This window comes from Halichondria panicea, chromosome 12 (assembly GCF_963675165.1).
Source record: "Halichondria panicea chromosome 12, odHalPani1.1, whole genome shotgun sequence".
In the NCBI taxonomy this organism is placed as follows: Eukaryota; Metazoa; Porifera; class Demospongiae; order Suberitida; family Halichondriidae; genus Halichondria; species Halichondria panicea.
The window spans coordinates 6,712,672-6,727,671 of record NC_087388.1 but is presented as its reverse complement, the minus strand read 5'-3'; the positions used below and the strand labels follow the sequence as shown (position 1 = coordinate 6,727,671).

General features: G+C 47.1%; 5 protein-coding genes across 6 annotated transcripts in view; 3 read left to right on the top strand and 2 right to left on the bottom strand.

Annotated features, from left to right (window-relative positions):
• LOC135345606 (plexin-A1-like) overlaps positions 1–2,366 on the top strand; it is an 11,959-nt gene extending 9,593 nt beyond the window's left edge. The window contains exons 21-28 of one of the 2 annotated variants that reach the window (XM_064543023.1): positions 1–117; positions 412–527; positions 591–675; positions 731–915; positions 976–1,142; positions 1,197–1,409; positions 1,569–1,644; positions 2,027–2,366. The exon at positions 1–117 is cut by the window's left edge and continues 46 nt beyond it. In XM_064543023.1, the coding sequence (XP_064399093.1) occupies positions 1–117; positions 412–527; positions 591–675; positions 731–915; positions 976–1,142; positions 1,197–1,409; positions 1,569–1,644; positions 2,027–2,197 (1,130 nt within the window). In that variant the 3' untranslated portion in view covers positions 2,198–2,366. Of the gene's footprint in view, positions 118–411; positions 528–590; positions 676–730; positions 916–975; positions 1,143–1,196; positions 1,410–1,568; positions 1,717–2,026 lie in introns of both variants that reach the window. The other variant, XM_064543022.1, reaches the window with a different exon arrangement.
• An 18-nt stretch (positions 2,367–2,384) lies between these two features.
• Positions 2,385–3,992, bottom strand: LOC135345639 (deoxyribonuclease-1-like). The gene is made up of 7 exons (XM_064543067.1): positions 3,746–3,992; positions 3,603–3,691; positions 3,452–3,544; positions 3,214–3,308; positions 2,861–3,128; positions 2,650–2,789; positions 2,385–2,604 (listed from the first exon to the last, which is right to left on the bottom strand). The coding sequence occupies exons 1-7, from the start codon at positions 3,896–3,898 to the stop codon at positions 2,510–2,512; spliced, it is 933 nt and encodes a 310-aa protein (XP_064399137.1). The 5' UTR covers positions 3,899–3,992; the 3' UTR covers positions 2,385–2,509.
• A 51-nt stretch (positions 3,993–4,043) lies between these two features.
• Positions 4,044–10,273, top strand: LOC135345614 (FERM domain-containing protein 4A-like). The gene is made up of 18 exons (XM_064543035.1): positions 4,044–4,216; positions 4,292–4,367; positions 5,551–5,645; positions 5,694–5,789; positions 5,839–5,923; positions 6,160–6,239; positions 7,384–7,464; positions 7,513–7,636; positions 7,732–7,818; positions 7,865–7,941; positions 7,989–8,121; positions 8,171–8,297; positions 8,413–8,549; positions 8,602–8,718; positions 8,780–8,848; positions 8,904–8,978; positions 9,066–9,150; positions 9,202–10,273. Exons 2-18 carry the CDS (start codon positions 4,299–4,301, stop codon positions 10,140–10,142), a joined length of 2,478 nt encoding a protein of 825 aa, XP_064399105.1. The 5' UTR covers positions 4,044–4,216; positions 4,292–4,298; the 3' UTR covers positions 10,143–10,273.
• On the bottom strand, positions 10,184–11,472 carry LOC135345640 (uncharacterized). The gene is made up of 3 exons (XM_064543068.1): positions 11,414–11,472; positions 10,695–11,352; positions 10,184–10,641 (listed from the first exon to the last, which is right to left on the bottom strand). The coding sequence occupies exons 2-3, from the start codon at positions 11,346–11,348 to the stop codon at positions 10,399–10,401; spliced, it is 897 nt and encodes a 298-aa protein (XP_064399138.1). The 5' UTR covers positions 11,349–11,352; positions 11,414–11,472; the 3' UTR covers positions 10,184–10,398.
• Positions 11,473–11,569: 97 nt separating this feature from the next.
• LOC135345605 (dedicator of cytokinesis protein 2-like) overlaps positions 11,570–15,000 on the top strand; it is a 12,457-nt gene continuing 9,026 nt past the window's right edge. Inside the window, exons 1-14 of the mRNA XM_064543021.1 lie at positions 11,570–11,732; positions 12,124–12,190; positions 12,457–12,584; positions 12,725–12,877; positions 12,933–13,025; positions 13,137–13,280; positions 13,340–13,486; positions 13,566–13,676; positions 13,740–13,972; positions 14,221–14,328; positions 14,376–14,482; positions 14,532–14,656; positions 14,710–14,808; positions 14,883–15,000. The exon at positions 14,883–15,000 is cut by the window's right edge and continues 59 nt beyond it. Of these exons, the coding sequence (XP_064399091.1) occupies positions 12,157–12,190; positions 12,457–12,584; positions 12,725–12,877; positions 12,933–13,025; positions 13,137–13,280; positions 13,340–13,486; positions 13,566–13,676; positions 13,740–13,972; positions 14,221–14,328; positions 14,376–14,482; positions 14,532–14,656; positions 14,710–14,808; positions 14,883–15,000 (1,600 nt within the window). The 5' untranslated portion in view covers positions 11,570–11,732; positions 12,124–12,156. The remainder of the gene's footprint in view (positions 11,733–12,123; positions 12,191–12,456; positions 12,585–12,724; positions 12,878–12,932; positions 13,026–13,136; positions 13,281–13,339; positions 13,487–13,565; positions 13,677–13,739; positions 13,973–14,220; positions 14,329–14,375; positions 14,483–14,531; positions 14,657–14,709; positions 14,809–14,882) is intronic.

Here is a 15,000-nt window from a genome sequence, read left to right as displayed (position 1 = left end):
TTCCAGTGAGGTTGTTGGACTGTGACTCCATCACTCAATCCAAGGAGAAGGTACTGGATGTGCTCTATAAGAATACCCCAGTCTCCAAGAGGCCACAGCTCACAGAGATTGACCTGGGTGAGTGGGTGGTATGTGAGTGTGTGCATGAGCTGCTGGTTGTGTGTGTGTGTGCGTGAGCTGTCTATATATACACCAGATGGTGGAGGCTTTGATAACTAATGGCATTCTGTATCTGTTCCAGTTTCTGTTTTCATAGCTACCACTGCTCATAATGAACACTAAACATGCTAACGTGAGAAATCACTCTCAACCATTTTCAACTCCACACTGTATGTGTGGGTGGGGTGGTGTGGGTGTGCCTGTGTGGGTGTGGGTGTGCCTATATAATGAGGTCATGTGATGTCCATACAGAGTTGATATCTACCGGTGCTGCTGGTATTCCACTGAGAGACCAAGATGCCACTAACACGAAGGATGGAGAGTGGATCAAGGTCAACACACTGGGACACTACAAGCTGGATGAGATGGTAAGGATCATCGCTGTGTGTGTGTGTGTCACGCCCCCTCACATGCCACGCCCCCTCATACAGTCTCAAGCTCATGCTGATAATCCCAAGAACCCAGTTCCAAAGTTCAGGATCAGCCGTCGCCCCGAGCGACCAGTCAGCGGCATGAGTACGAAGTGTATTTACTCTTTTTATTATTTTTTATCATTTTTATTTGTCATTAGGTTTTGACATGCTGGGTACGATCATTGCCAACATCAGTGCCAACAACCGAGGGTCTGTGTACATGCCCTCTGACCTCCCTCACACCTACCATCTGGTCAAGCCAGAACCAGAGGACCCAACTGATGGACAACGAGGGCAGAAGATTGTGTCAGAGGTGTTCCTTACAAGACTACTCTCCACCAAGGTAAGTACTGTGGGGGGGTCTACTGAGCTATGCAGGAGGTAATCATTATCCCCCCTACAGAGAATCCTGCAGACGTATGTGGATGAGTTGTTTGAGAGTGTATTTGCTGTCCCTCACGGTCGCCCACTCCCCAAGGCTATCAAGTCTTTGTTTGATTTCCTGGATCAACAAGCTGCAGAGCTTGGTATTCAAGACCCAGAGATCCTCCACACATGGAAGACCAACAGGTGGGCGTGCGTGTGTGTGTGGCTAACAATTACTATTATCATTATTGTCCCTAGTGTTCCACTGCGCTTCTGGGTGAATGTCATCAAGAACCCAGACTTCCTATTTGATGTCAACAAGTCAGCCACTGTTGACTCCTGCCTCACTGTGATTGCTCAGGCCTACATTGATGCTTGCTCTACCACTGACTTTAAGTACACCAAAGACACTCCAGCAGCAAGACTCTTGTATGTCAATGATGTCAAGAAGTACAAGACTGGAGTGCTACAGTGAGTCATGTACATACCCTCACCCCTACACACCATCCACCCACCTCTCACACCTCCCACCTCTCACACCCTCCCCACACCTCCCACCTCTCACACCCTCCCCACACCTCCCACACCCTCCCCACACCTCTCACACCCTGATACCCTCATCCCATGCAGGTATTATGGGACCATCCAGTCACTGCCCAAGGTGTCTGGGAGTGACATGTGCCAATACCTGAGGGAGACTGCTCAGGTGTGTGCAGACTCTGTGGCTCAATATGCACCAGATACAACTAGCGAGAAAACTGCTGGCCCAACCTCAATGGTAAACAAAGGTCTCAGTAGCTGTTGGACACACCCCCACTAGTCCTGAGTGTGGGGGTGTGTCCACTGTATCATTGAGGCTGGGTCAGTGGTTGTGCCTATAGCCACCCACCACCCTAGCTGGGCCCAGCCTCCACTCATGAATATCATCAGCTCATTCATTGCATGTCACCACACACACACCGCCACCCTCCCACAACACACACACCACCACCCTCACACAACACACACACCACCACCCTCACACAACACACACACACCACCACCCTCCCACAACACACACACTACACACACACACACACACACTACAGAAAGGACAACTCTACTTTATCACGGACAGTGCTCTGTACGAACTGTTCAAGTTTGCCAACAAGTTCTCAGAAGTGGTGACGGATGGTTTGAAGGAAGAGGGGCTCACTATTCAAGCTGCAAGCTTTGATCAGATCAAGAGGAACATGAGATCTGCCACCCACACCTCTTAGCTGGAACACATTACTCTACACTTAGTGTAGCAAGTCCTTAGTTTGTGTGACTGTGTCAGTAGAAGAAACTTTAAATAATTTTATAACATGCACTTGCGTTTACCATTTGTCATTCTGTGCTATTATTATCATGAAATCTTTTATCGATGATAAATAATATTGTTTTTAATCTATTTATAGACCCCGGCCTTCGCATCAACAAATTACTTCACACAATTAAAATTACAACACAATTAAGGATTGTACAATAAAAAAAAATGTATTAAAAAAGCCTGTAGTCAAAACACACAGTACACACACGTTGTCCCGAGATTATACTATAATAAGAGCTAGTGCACACAGAGCTGCTAGTAGAGGGACCAGTGCAGCCACCATCACCTGTCTCCCACCACCAGTAGAGCCCTCACCTGTATAGTGGATACACACAGTGCACTCAATGATGCACTGGTTACCTTGCAGAGTGAAGTGTACTGGGTAGTGATCACTGACATCCAAGGCTAGCTCCATGGTGAGGTTGTACTGGTCATCATATCTGAACACCCCAGCACTACCATTCACCACATAGTCCAGTACACCTCCAGACACCACTATCCTATAGAGTGTCATAAGTGTGGGGTGAGGGGGCGTATGTGAGGGTGGTGTGTGTAGAGTGAGGGGGCGTACCTATCATAGGAGCAATCATTGCTGTTAGTGGTTGTGTCTGTCTGAGAGTCAATGAGCCAATGGAAGCGGCCATCATTAACAAGGTCCAACATTGAGTAGCTAGTCTGACTCAACCAGGAGCAGTCAGCATTCATGTCCCCTAGTATAATCCCACGAGAAGTATTGAAGATATTGGAGACCACCTCATACACTGGCAGGAGTGAGTTGATCTCATTGAAGGCTGACGATGGTTGAATGTGTACGCCCGTGAGGAAGAACTGGGGCAGTCCTGAGGAGGGGGGGGGGTATTAGTAGGACCCCCCCCACACACACAGGGGTATTAGCAGGACCCCCCACACACACACACAAGGTACCTGGTGCGTTGAGCAGGATAGAGTAAGGTGGTCTCTCAAACAGATCAGTGGTGTCCATATATTGGTGGGCGGACACTATAGTCACCTTGTCCATCCTACAAGAGCACACACTCTACACCACACACACACACACACACACACACACACGCACACTCTACACACACACACACACACACACACACACACACACACACACACACACACACACCCTAAATTGTACACACACACACCACTGTACCTGTACATGAAGGCGTACTGCTCCTTACTGCTGGTCCTGCCTAGTCGCACACTCACACTGAGAGAATACTGTACACCATCAACCAACGAATCACTGCACAGTGTGTGGGAGGTATTGGGGGGGGGGTCATGGGAAAGGGGGCGTGGCTAACTTGTTAACGATGTCCAGAAATGATGTGATCACAGTTTCTGATACGTCTCTAATCTCCTGTATCAAGACCACATCATAGCGACGCACTATCTGCAGTAGGGTAGTGTGCGTGTGTGTGGGCATTGAGGGGCTCTAATCACTCACTCTGCTCAGGATAGAGACCACCTCAGGTTGACTGAACTTGGAGACTCCAAATATCTGTACATTGAATGCAGCGACTCTCAATTGTCCATCCTCACATAGTCCAACACTAATGGAAGCGAATAGAACTATCAGACACCATGTAGCACTCTTCATGGCGAGTTAATAGGTGAACGCTTTTAGTCACTATCAACCAGCTCACTAGCTTGTGCTGTGATTTCCTTGTTGATGACCCTTTACCAAAGGCATTATTTTGCTGATTCAGCACAAAAGATGGGTGTGGTTATGAATATTGAAACACAATGTTTGTTTAATTAGATGGGACTAGCTAAGCAAACACAATAGTTGTAGTGCAGTGAGGTCTCTATTATAGTCACAAGTGTGTCTACTCTCACCGCTACACAATACTAACCAGCACTCGAGACTGACTGGAGCAAGAAGCGTACAGATACAGCTACTAGGAGTGTAGGAGAGGTATAATGAACCACCACACACACACACACACACACTCACTCACACACTCACTCACTCTTGTCATGATTACTGTAGAGCCATCATGCCTGAGACATCACGAGAGTTCACTGTGTCCCTACTGGATGACACTAACTTCACAGTACCCGTCAAGGTACACTATAGTATAGTACTTATTATGAATGCACTAAGAGCATCGTGGATACAGTACTAGCCAAGCTTGTAAGTGCACTGCCTTGTGTGGTGAGGCTGTCTAATGAAGGGATCCTAATAAGACTATTGTTATCTGCCACCCATTCACTTGCAGTGTTTAGACCTGGCAAGCATCTTGTGTTGTCTTGCCTTATGGAGACACCATACGTGTGGATATAGCTACTAGTGAATATATTACTTTCACCCAAACAGTTGATGTTGTCAGTTGCTATAATCACTTGCTGCCTAGTAGACACTGCTGCCTAGTAGAGGTCTTCCTTCCTACAGCCTCTAGAGTAATGGCTTCTCTAGCTCTCTCTTGTTGGCATTAGCCAGTGTGTATATAGTAGTGACGGTGTAGGCATAGCTAGCATTGGCCCATTAAGATAATGGAATGCTGTCACCACCATGTACCAATGATGTCTAGGGTGTTGCCATAAGTACATCTCTGCACTATGTCTGTCCATGTTCAACAACTCTATTCCATTATCTACACAGTGTGTGTGTGTACTGACCACTCTCCCTATAGCCTAACCTGCTGGGTAGTGAGTATCTACAGTGTGTGTGTACTGACCACTCTCCCTATAGCCTAACCTGCTGAGTATCTACACAGTGTGTGTGTGTACTGACCACTCTCCCTATAGCCTAACCTGCTGGGTAGTGAGTATCTACACAGTGTGTGTGTGTACTGACCACTCTCCCTATAGCCTAACCTGCTGGGTAGTGAGTATCTACACAGTGTGTGTGTGTGTACTGACCACTCTCCCTATAGCCTAACCGGCTGGGTAGTGAGTATCTACACAGTGTGTGTGTGTGTGTACTGACCACTCTCCCTATACCCTAACCTGCTGGGTAGTGAGTATCTACACAGTGTGTGTGTGTGTACTGACCACTCTCCCTATAGCCTAAGGTAGTGAGTATCTACACAGTGTGTGTGTACTGACCACTCTCCCTATAGCCTAACCTGCTGGGTAGTGAGTATCTACACAGTGTGTGTACTGACCACTCTCCCTATAGCCTAACCTGCTGGGTAGTGAGTATCTACACAGTGTGTGTGTGTGTACTGACCACTCTCCCTATAGCCTAACCTGCTGGGTAGTGAGTATCTACACAGTGTGTGTGTGTACTGACCACTCTCCCTATAGCCTAACCTGCTGGGTAGTGAGTTGCTGGACATGGCTGCCTCTCATATGAAGGTCAAAGAGAAGGAATATTTTGGACTCTATACGGAAGGGGAAGGGTAAGACCACACCCACTAGCCACACCCACTCATGCTGTGCGTGTATAGGTACAAGAACTGGATAGAACTGGACAAACCTGTTCTTGATCCCTCACAAGACATACTCAAGGGATCCTCTCCTGTTAAAGTGTTCTTTGCTTTCAAGTGAGTTATTCTATTAATGCACTAATCGTTGTGATAATTATGTGCACAGATACTTTGTTGATGATACTCGTGCTCTGGGAGATCACATGACAGTGGAGTTACTATATCTGCAGTCAAGAATGGCTGTTGTCAAGGTACTGGTTAGTCTAGTGTAGTCTCTGTAATGTACGTGGCGTGGTGTTGCCATGTAGTCACTGCCAAACACACACAATGCATGCATCCTTTATATGTGTACTAGCAGGAAGCACACCCCCCCCACACACACCCCACACACACACACACACACACCACACCCCACACACACACACACACACACACACACACACACACACACACACACACACACACACACACACACCCCAACATACAGGGTGACATACTGACTGATGAGGCTACACTGTTTGAGCTGGCTGCTTGTGCTATGCAAGCACAGTATGGTGACTACAGGAGGTAAGGTCACATGAGTGCAGTCACTATACACACACACACCTCCTCTAGTGAACAAGAGGCTAGAGCCCAGTTCAACCATTTCCCTGTACTGACTATACACACACACACCTCCTCTAGTGAACAAGAGGCTAGAGCTCAGTTGAACCATTTCCCTGTACTGACTATACACACACACACCTCCTCTAGTGAACAAGAGGCTAGAGCTCAGTTGAACCATTTCCCTGTACTGACTATACACACACACACACCTCCTCTAGTGAACAAGAGGCTAGAGCTCAGTTGAACCATTTCCCTGTACTGACTATACACACACACACCTCCTCTAGTGAACAAGAGGCTAGAGCCCATCAGTTGAACCATTTCCCTGTACTGACTATACACACACACACCTCCTCTAGTGAACAAGAGGCTAGAGCCCATCAGTTGAACCATTTCCCTATACTGACTATACACACACACCCTCTAGTGAACAAGAGGCTAGAGCTCAGTTGAACCATTTCCCTGTACTGACTATACACACACACACCTCCTCTAGTGAACAAGAGGCTAGAGCTCAGTTGAACCATTTCCCTGTACTGACTATACACACACACACCTCCTCTAGTGAACAAGAGGCTAGAGCTCAGTTGAACCATTTCCCTGTACTGACTATACACACACACACCCTCTAGTGAACAAGAGGCTAGAGCTCAGTTGAACCATTTCCCTGTACTAACTATACACACACACCCTCTAGTGAACAAGAGGCTAGAGCTCAGTTGAACCATTTCCCTGTACTGACTATACACACACACACCTCCTCTAGTGAACAAGAGGCTAGAGCTCAGTTGAACCATTTCCCTGTACTGACTATACACACACACACCCTCTAGTGAACAAGAGGCTCGAGCTCAGTTGAACCATTTCCCTATACTGACTATACACACACACACCCTCTAGTGAACAAGAGGCTAGAGCTCAGTTGAACCATTTCCCTGTACTGACTATACACACACACACCCTCTAGTGAACAAGAGGCTAGAGCTCAGTTGAACCATTTCCCTATACTGACTATACACACACACACCTCCTCTAGTGAACAAGAGGCTAGAGCTCAGTTGAACCATTTCCCTGTACTGACTATACACACACACACCTCCTCTAGTGAACAAGAGGCTAGAGCTCAGTTGAACCATTTCCCTGTACTGCCAGCCTTCACCTTCAAGGGTCAGAGTGTACAGTATTGGTACGTTGTTGCCATGGTAGCACCCTAATACCCCACCCCCTCTTACAGTGAAGGGGAAGTGATTCATTATTACTCTATGATGAGAACACTATCGCGTGGAGAAGCCATTCTCAAGTACCTCGAGATCATACTCTCTCTACCGATGTACTCTGTGCACTTCTTTGATGTCAAGGTACTAGCTGCCAGTGTGTGTGGGGGTCAGGGTACAGTGTGTGTGGGTGTGGGGTCAGGGTACAGTGTGTGGGGTGTTATTATATCCCCTATTAGGACAAGAAGGATAATCCACTCTGGCTGGGGGTAGGACCAGACGGTATCTGTCAGTGTCACCATGACGATAGGAACGAAGCTGATTTGGTGAGTATACATATAAACTACATGTTGGCCACGCCCACACACACAGAGGTTCCAGTGGCTGCAATTGCAGAACATTTATTACAGGGACAGGAAGTTCTCAATGGAGGTCTATCAGAGTGCAAGGTACAGTGACCTTTGACCCCCACCCACACATGTACCCCCCACTATAGACCTGGCAAGAAGATGGGACTAGGTCCAGTCTCTATATACGCTTGGTATGCTCTCAACTCTAAGGTTGTCATGGCAATATGGAAGATGGCACGTGATCAGCACATGTTCTACCGCTCTCAGAGAACCAATCGAGTGAGTCCTCCGCCCACTCACTCACACCTCACACACTTCCCCCTTACAGAGCGCTATGATGACAAACCTGACTGATATTATTCGCCACTTGAACAAACTTCATCGCTCCAATATCTCACCAAGTAGTAGCCACTCGAGCCTTAGTGTCGAGTCAGCAAAGTCCAACCAGGCACAAGGTCACTATAATAACTCCACCCCCTGTGGTGATGTCACTATATAACCCCTCCCACTGTGGTGATGTCACTATATAACTTCCTGTGGTGATGTCACTATATAACCCCACCCCTGCAGCGTCAGCAGAGGCAGTAGCTGCTGCTAAAGCTGCTCAGCAAGGCATGTACACTGCATTGCTAGCAAAGAGACAAACACTGGTGGGAGAGTTTGAGAGTAAAGCAGCTCGTTACAAGGAAATACTCATCAAGGAAATGGTATGTGTGGGCGTGTAGTGTGTGGGTGTGTGTCATGTGCCTGCCCACTCAGCAAATCACGGGGATTCCCCCTGAAGGCCTCACAGCAGAGGAGATTGAAAAGATGCGCAAGAAGTTTGGAGTTAGTTTCAAGTTCTCAAAGTTTGTGTTGGGGGACAATAATATGACCGTAAGTACTCTAACGTACTGGGTGTGTGTAATATTGAAAACTGGTTCCTTTAATTATATAGGATGAGAACGAAGTTGAACAACTTGAGAAACAACTTGAGATTCAATCATCGATTATTGAGGCTTCCAGAGTAAGACCCCCACCCAGTATGTAACCATAGTAACACTGACCCCCCACACACACAGACACTGCTCACACAGGCGAACTCACGGAAGCTGAAAAAGGACAGAAAAAAAGAGATTAAAGAAATGGAAACCAGAGTAAGTGGCTACTCCATTATTGTGCAGCCATTATTGTCCTGTATGTGTTTGAGAGGCTGTGTGATAGTGTACTCCCCTCCTCTGTAGTTCCAGCGTCTGGAACAGAGGTTGCATGACATGAAACGCTCTTCTACTGGATCATCAAAGTTTCATGTGGAGTCTCCCACTTCCTGTAAGTTCCTGTATTATGTTCTCTTAATTAGAATACTCTGTCTCCCCGCAGCTACCCTAACAATCCCAGGCTCCGCCCCCTCCATACGGAGACGCAGTGGTACTCCAGGAGGAGCTAGTATCGATGACACATTTCTGGCCAATATGATATTCGACACTCCCAACAAATCAGCCAATACGAGCTCTAGTCTGCAAAAGTCACCCCATCACAAAAGCACCTCTGCACTCAATGATGTCACCGCCCCCGCACCCCACACAGCCTCACACCCTCACACATCACACCCACACTCGGCTGCTTTCCCCAATCCTTCCTTTGCCTCTGAGTTTGAATCTCCCTCTTATTTGGCTAATCTCACGTCAGGATTCGCTGATGAATTTGACTCCTCCCCCAACGCAAGTATTGTGAGCGGCCAATCAAATGTATTCTCCAAGTCCGGCAGTCGTCATAGCAACCAAGCACTGAGAGACTTTGACCTTACGGAGGATATTCTGCAGCACTTTTCCATGAATGAGACTCCTGTCCATCGCCATGCAAACCCGAAGCCTGCGTACAATAGTCCAGTTAAGGACGTGGATATACCAGCCACCTCTTCTCCTGTGACACGCTACAAGAGATCCTCTTCTCCAGCCATGATTATCACAGACAGGACTCGCTATAGATCCACTAGTCCATTGGAGGAAGCGGCACATTCGTACCATCCCCCGTCACACCTCCACCGTCCGCCCCCTCCACCCACACACCAGGCACGGCAACCACCTCCCGTACAGAAGCTGTTGTATGATAATGAAGCTGGTATGAAGCACAACGGGCCTACACCACCTCCTACACAAGGAGGGTCTAGGATACCAGTGCCAGTGGGAGGAAGTGGCTCTAGGATACCAGTGCCAGTGGGAGCACGCCCAAGCAACCCAGAGAGCTATGATCTCCATGAGATGTTGAAGGTGTGGGAGAACAGCAATAAGAACCCTTTCGGTGAAGGAACACTGGTTTAATAAAAACAATAATTATAATTATTATGTGTTAGATAATAATATTATAGCTTGTAATTTATTTAGTATTTCATTAATGCCCTCAATTCAACCTCTGTATGTTCTGTGATCTATATACACTCAATAATTAATAATTATGTCACAATAGAATATATAACGTAGCTACATAAAAAGAATGAAAATGTACATAAATTAATTACATAATTATTTTGAAAGAAAGAATGTACACATTATTAAGAGAATAACTAGCTAATTGAAGTTATTTGATTTTGCTAAACCTAGGCCCTGATGTAAACAGAGTGTTATCCACCCATTCCCTCAGAGGGTCATGGAAGCGTCCTGCTAGAGATGGGACTGGATCGGTTAGCAGTGCTCTCTTATCATCCATGCCTCTCTTGATCTCAGCACAGAGAGCACTCACACATTGGAACAGTAACAAGGCTTGAGGAGTCTCTAGACATATCCAGGTCAGTATGCCAGCATTCTGCTTCTGGAGACACACCTGGACCAGGAGAGAGGCTTCAATAGTCTGTTCCTATATAGTATAGTACACACCTCAAACTTGATGTATGTAGTTTCAGCGGAGGCAGATCTCTTCCATCTCCTGACCACGGTCCAGGGCCAGTGTAGCATCGGACGCTGCAACTCCCCCTCACACTTGACACTCAATCCACACAGGTCCATGCTCACAGTGACCAGTGTCCCAGGGCACAGTGTGACAGCGTTATCCTCCAGAGCCTCCACCACTGTACAGCCTCTAGCCACCAGCATGCTATAACCTGACACCTTCATAGCCACTTCTAGATACTGCCTCTCTGTTGGGAAGAAGGGATCTGAGAAATCCTCCAACTGCTGCAACTGCTCATCAGATGGATGCATGTCTCCTCGCTGTATCTTGGCTCTGGCTTCACAGCAGAGGTGGTGGATAGCAGCATCATCGTGTCTGATGGCTTTATATTCATCAGTCTGCATGTACCAGCGCTGGAGACTTAACTCTGTCCCTACAGGAACTATATCGGATGGTTGTAGCACTTTGATGGGCTTATCCATTTCTCCACAGAACAAAGCAAAGACATCCAGACTCTCCTTTCTCAGCTGCAATATCTTCCCCACCTCCTTGAGGGCTGTCTCACAAGTACTCTTAGCCACTGGCAGTCGCAGTTCTAGTGGCTTCACAGAGCCATAGCTGTGGATCAGTGCAGTCGCCATGGCTCTGTGAGGTGTAGCAATCGTGTTATTAGCCAGTTATGAGCACAGAGGAGGCTGCAACTCACCGTACCCGTGCTAAACTTTTTTTGTGCTCTGCCGGCACGCCCACTTTCTATATGAGCATACGCCCACTTTATTGACGTTATACGGAAAATGTTATCAGCTTAGAGTCTGTATACTTCATTTTGTCAAATACCGCATACTATTCAGTATACTAGTAAATTGATGCTCCGTATACTCTCATACCAGAAACGATCGTATGCAAGTCTATAATATCTATGGTTTGTCTACTGCTTGATCAAATAAAGCAAGCCACGCGAAGGAGAGCGCTAATCATCACTAAGCTGTGCTGTACACTGAGACAGAGTACTCCCCCTGACCAAGGTGAGGTACTGTTGTGCTCTCAAGGTTGATAGTTTATAAATCACAGACTGATGCTGATGTCCACACACCCACACACACACACACACACACACACACACACACACACACACTCACACTCACACACACACACACACACACACTCACACACACACACACACACACACCCACACACCCACACCCACACACACACACACACACACAATGGTGACACTGGTAGCATAGGTCCAGCATTATAGTACACAGCCCCTGTGTTCTAGCTAGAGACAGTGTTGTTGTAGAGAGGTGCTTCCGATAGACTAGACATACAGTAGAGCTAGGGTTAGGGTTACCCTAGTACCAGCCATCGTGTACCAGCCATAGTGTACACTGTACTAATATCGTGTTCCTGCAGGTTAGTGTCAGCCACGCCCACTCACAGTGCACTATGGGGTGGACACCAGCGGACAGTATTGGAGTGGGTGAGTCACCGCCCACACCACTGCCCACACCATTCTGCTACACGTTGAATTGTCTCTGGTATTTGATACATGTTCTCCATGTCCACTGTACACACATACCTCCATATCTCTGATACCTCCATAATTACCTCAATCTCTGAATGGCTGCTCCATGTACTGATGCTATTGAGCCATTGTGAGATCATCTCTGACTTACTTATAGACATGATGTTAATAATAGCTGCTCACATTGACACGTGTGTGTGTGTGTGTGTGTGTGTGTGCAGCCCTGTTCAACTATGACGGTGGCAATGGTTCTGAGCATCTGTCTCTGACAGTTGGTGACCTAGTCTATATAATGGAGGAGCACTCCGGCTGGTGCAGAGGGTACCTGTACTACCAACCCTCACAGATAGTGAGTCACCTCTGTCCTGTATGTACCCTAATATAGTGAGGTCATTACGATGTTGTCTCTAATAGTGAAAGCATGCAGTGGATAAGTGATGTGTGTTGACATGGTTGCCACCCACCACTCTTGTTGATACACACACCTAGGGATTGTTTCCAGCTAACTTTGTGGAGGTTAGGGAAAGTGTATCAGCTGAGGTAGGACAACATCATCGTGTCATCCCCAGTGGCAGTGAGGTGGCCTTAGAGGCAGCAGTAGCTCTCAAGGAGTGGCAGCCGAGACTAGTAGAGTACTATGTGGTGAGTGAGTGTGGTGGTACAACTAGCCCTCCATGTATAACCTGTGTGTCTATAGAATGGTCAGTCTGACAAGTTCCACCAGTTACTGCACTCCATGGAGTTCGTCATGTCACAACGCAGGAACATCATACACAGCACTGCTACACTGGTAAGACCACTATCGAGGGTGATGTCATATTGGCCCTTATGACCTCTATGTTATGTCATATTGATCCCTATGACCTCTATTTGCCGGGTGATGTCATATTGACCTCTATAGGATGTGCTGCAGTCAATGAGGACCAAGCTGACTGCACAGATTGACACCATTAATCATCAGTTGGAATGCCCTTTGACCCCTAGAGACTCTCAAGGATCCATTGTCAACTGTAGGAAATCAAGTGCACAAAAACTGTTCCAAATTGTACGTCCCCTCCGCCCCCACATACCACACACCTTACACACCGCCCACCACACACACAGCATGAGGAGCGTGCCCGGGAACTAACGGCTAGAGTGACTCAGACTGGGTCCCTACAACGCAAGACCTCCCTCTCCTCATTGGCACACTCTCCACACTTGTTCGTGCAGGTCAATCACGTTGACCACACCTTCCCAGAGCCCTGTGAGGTAACCCGCTATCACTGTGTGTACCTCACTTTACTAATAAGCACACAGTGTTTGTTATCCTAGCCGTCTCCTCTCACAGATCTACATGTTCTTGTATGATACTGATCATACTAGACAACTGAGTGAGCGTCTGTACATCAACAGTGAGGACAAGAAGTCCCCCTCTGAAAGACCATGTGCCCTCTTCACTGTGAGTGGCTGGGTTCATGTACCCTGACCTCCATTACCTTGTGTTCCATTACCTTGTACCCAGGACTTGAGTATGGCTGATGTGCAATCACGCAATATCTTCCTCGTCTGTCAAATCATTCGCAAAGGAAAGATGTTATTGGACGATAAAAAGAACATTTCAGAGAGTTCATTTCGTCGTCCTTATGCTTGTGGCATTCTCGATGTTAGCTCTGTCTTGCAATATCAGCCGGAGACTGAGGCCACAGCTATTCAGAATGAGGATCTCAACTCATACAACCTGCCACTATATCTCTGGTTAGTTGTGTGCAGCTGTACTGTACAAGTGCTGTCAACACAAAGCCAGGCCATGTCTGCTTATAAGGCTTCCCCATCAATGAAGCGTACTAATAAGTGTTTGCATTATACAATATCAAGTGTGTAAGTATTGTACTGATCGTGCTGTGTGTGTTCAGCTCTGCCAACCACGAGAGTGTGGCCATATCGTGCTGTGTGTGTGTGTGTGTGTGTGAGTATTGTACTGATCGTGTTGTGTGTGTGTTCAGCTCTGCCAACCACGAGAGTGACTTCTCAACCTTCCATGACAAGATAGTGGCCAAGATGGGCGGCAAGGGAGGACAGAAACCAGGCTGCTCCATTCTACTCTCACTCAAGTCAGTAATCTCCAGTAATCTCAGTATACTTACTCTGTAATCTCCAGGTTATTCCGTGGCGAGCTATCGCAGCTGCAGAGAGATTTTTCCCTCACCCTCACAAAGTCCATGCATGTCGTGCATAAACTAGGGTTCCCTGATATCATCCTACCAGGTATTGTAACATGACCACACCCACTTATATCATGACCACACCCCCTCAGGTGATGTGCGTAATGATATCTACGTAACGCTCGAGTGTGGACAGTTTGAGAAGGGACACAAAAGAGCTGAGAGAAATGTGGAAGTATCTATCGAGGTCATTGATGGTGGCGGCCAAACTATACCAGTGAGTGGCGTAGGGGTTAAACCATCCTCTCTATTTAACCCTTTCGTTTCCAGCGCTCCATTATCCTGGGAGCAGGTGCTCCACCGACTGGAGAATACGAGTCATTCATATTCTACCACAACAACTCTCCTCGTTGGAACGAAACCATTAAGGTAATATAATAGTAGTATCACATGACCTGCCATTAATATCACATAACCTGCCCTTGATATCACATGACCTACAGTTGTCCATTCCCTTTGAGAAAATACCTGACACACATCTGAGGATCACCTTCCGACATGTTGCTAAGAATGAATCAAGAGATAAAGCTGAGAAGACGTTTGCTTTCACTTACCTCAAGA

Coding starts and splice junctions, on each gene's coding strand:
- LOC135345639 (XM_064543067.1), bottom strand. CDS start 3,898: ATGAAGAGTGCTACATGGTGTCTGATAGTTCTATTCGCTTCCATTAGT. Junction 2,790..2,860: donor AATGATTGCTCCTATGATAG/GTACGCCCCCTC, acceptor GACACTCTATAG/GATAGTGGTGTCTGGAGGTG. Junction 2,605..2,649: donor AGTACACTTCACTCTGCAAG/GTAACCAGTGCA, acceptor TCCACTATACAG/GTGAGGGCTCTACTGGTGGT.
- LOC135345614 (XM_064543035.1), top strand. CDS start 4,299: ATGCCTGAGACATCACGAGAGTTCACTGTGTCCCTACTGGATGACACT. Junction 5,646..5,693: donor CTCTATACGGAAGGGGAAGG/GTAAGACCACAC, acceptor GTGCGTGTATAG/GTACAAGAACTGGATAGAAC. Junction 7,819..7,864: donor ATAGGAACGAAGCTGATTTG/GTGAGTATACAT, acceptor CCACACACACAG/AGGTTCCAGTGGCTGCAATT.
- LOC135345640 (XM_064543068.1), bottom strand. CDS start 11,348: ATGGCGACTGCACTGATCCACAGCTATGGCTCTGTGAAGCCACTAGAA. Junction 10,642..10,694: donor CTACATACATCAAGTTTGAG/GTGTGTACTATA, acceptor CTCCTGGTCCAG/GTGTGTCTCCAGAAGCAGAA.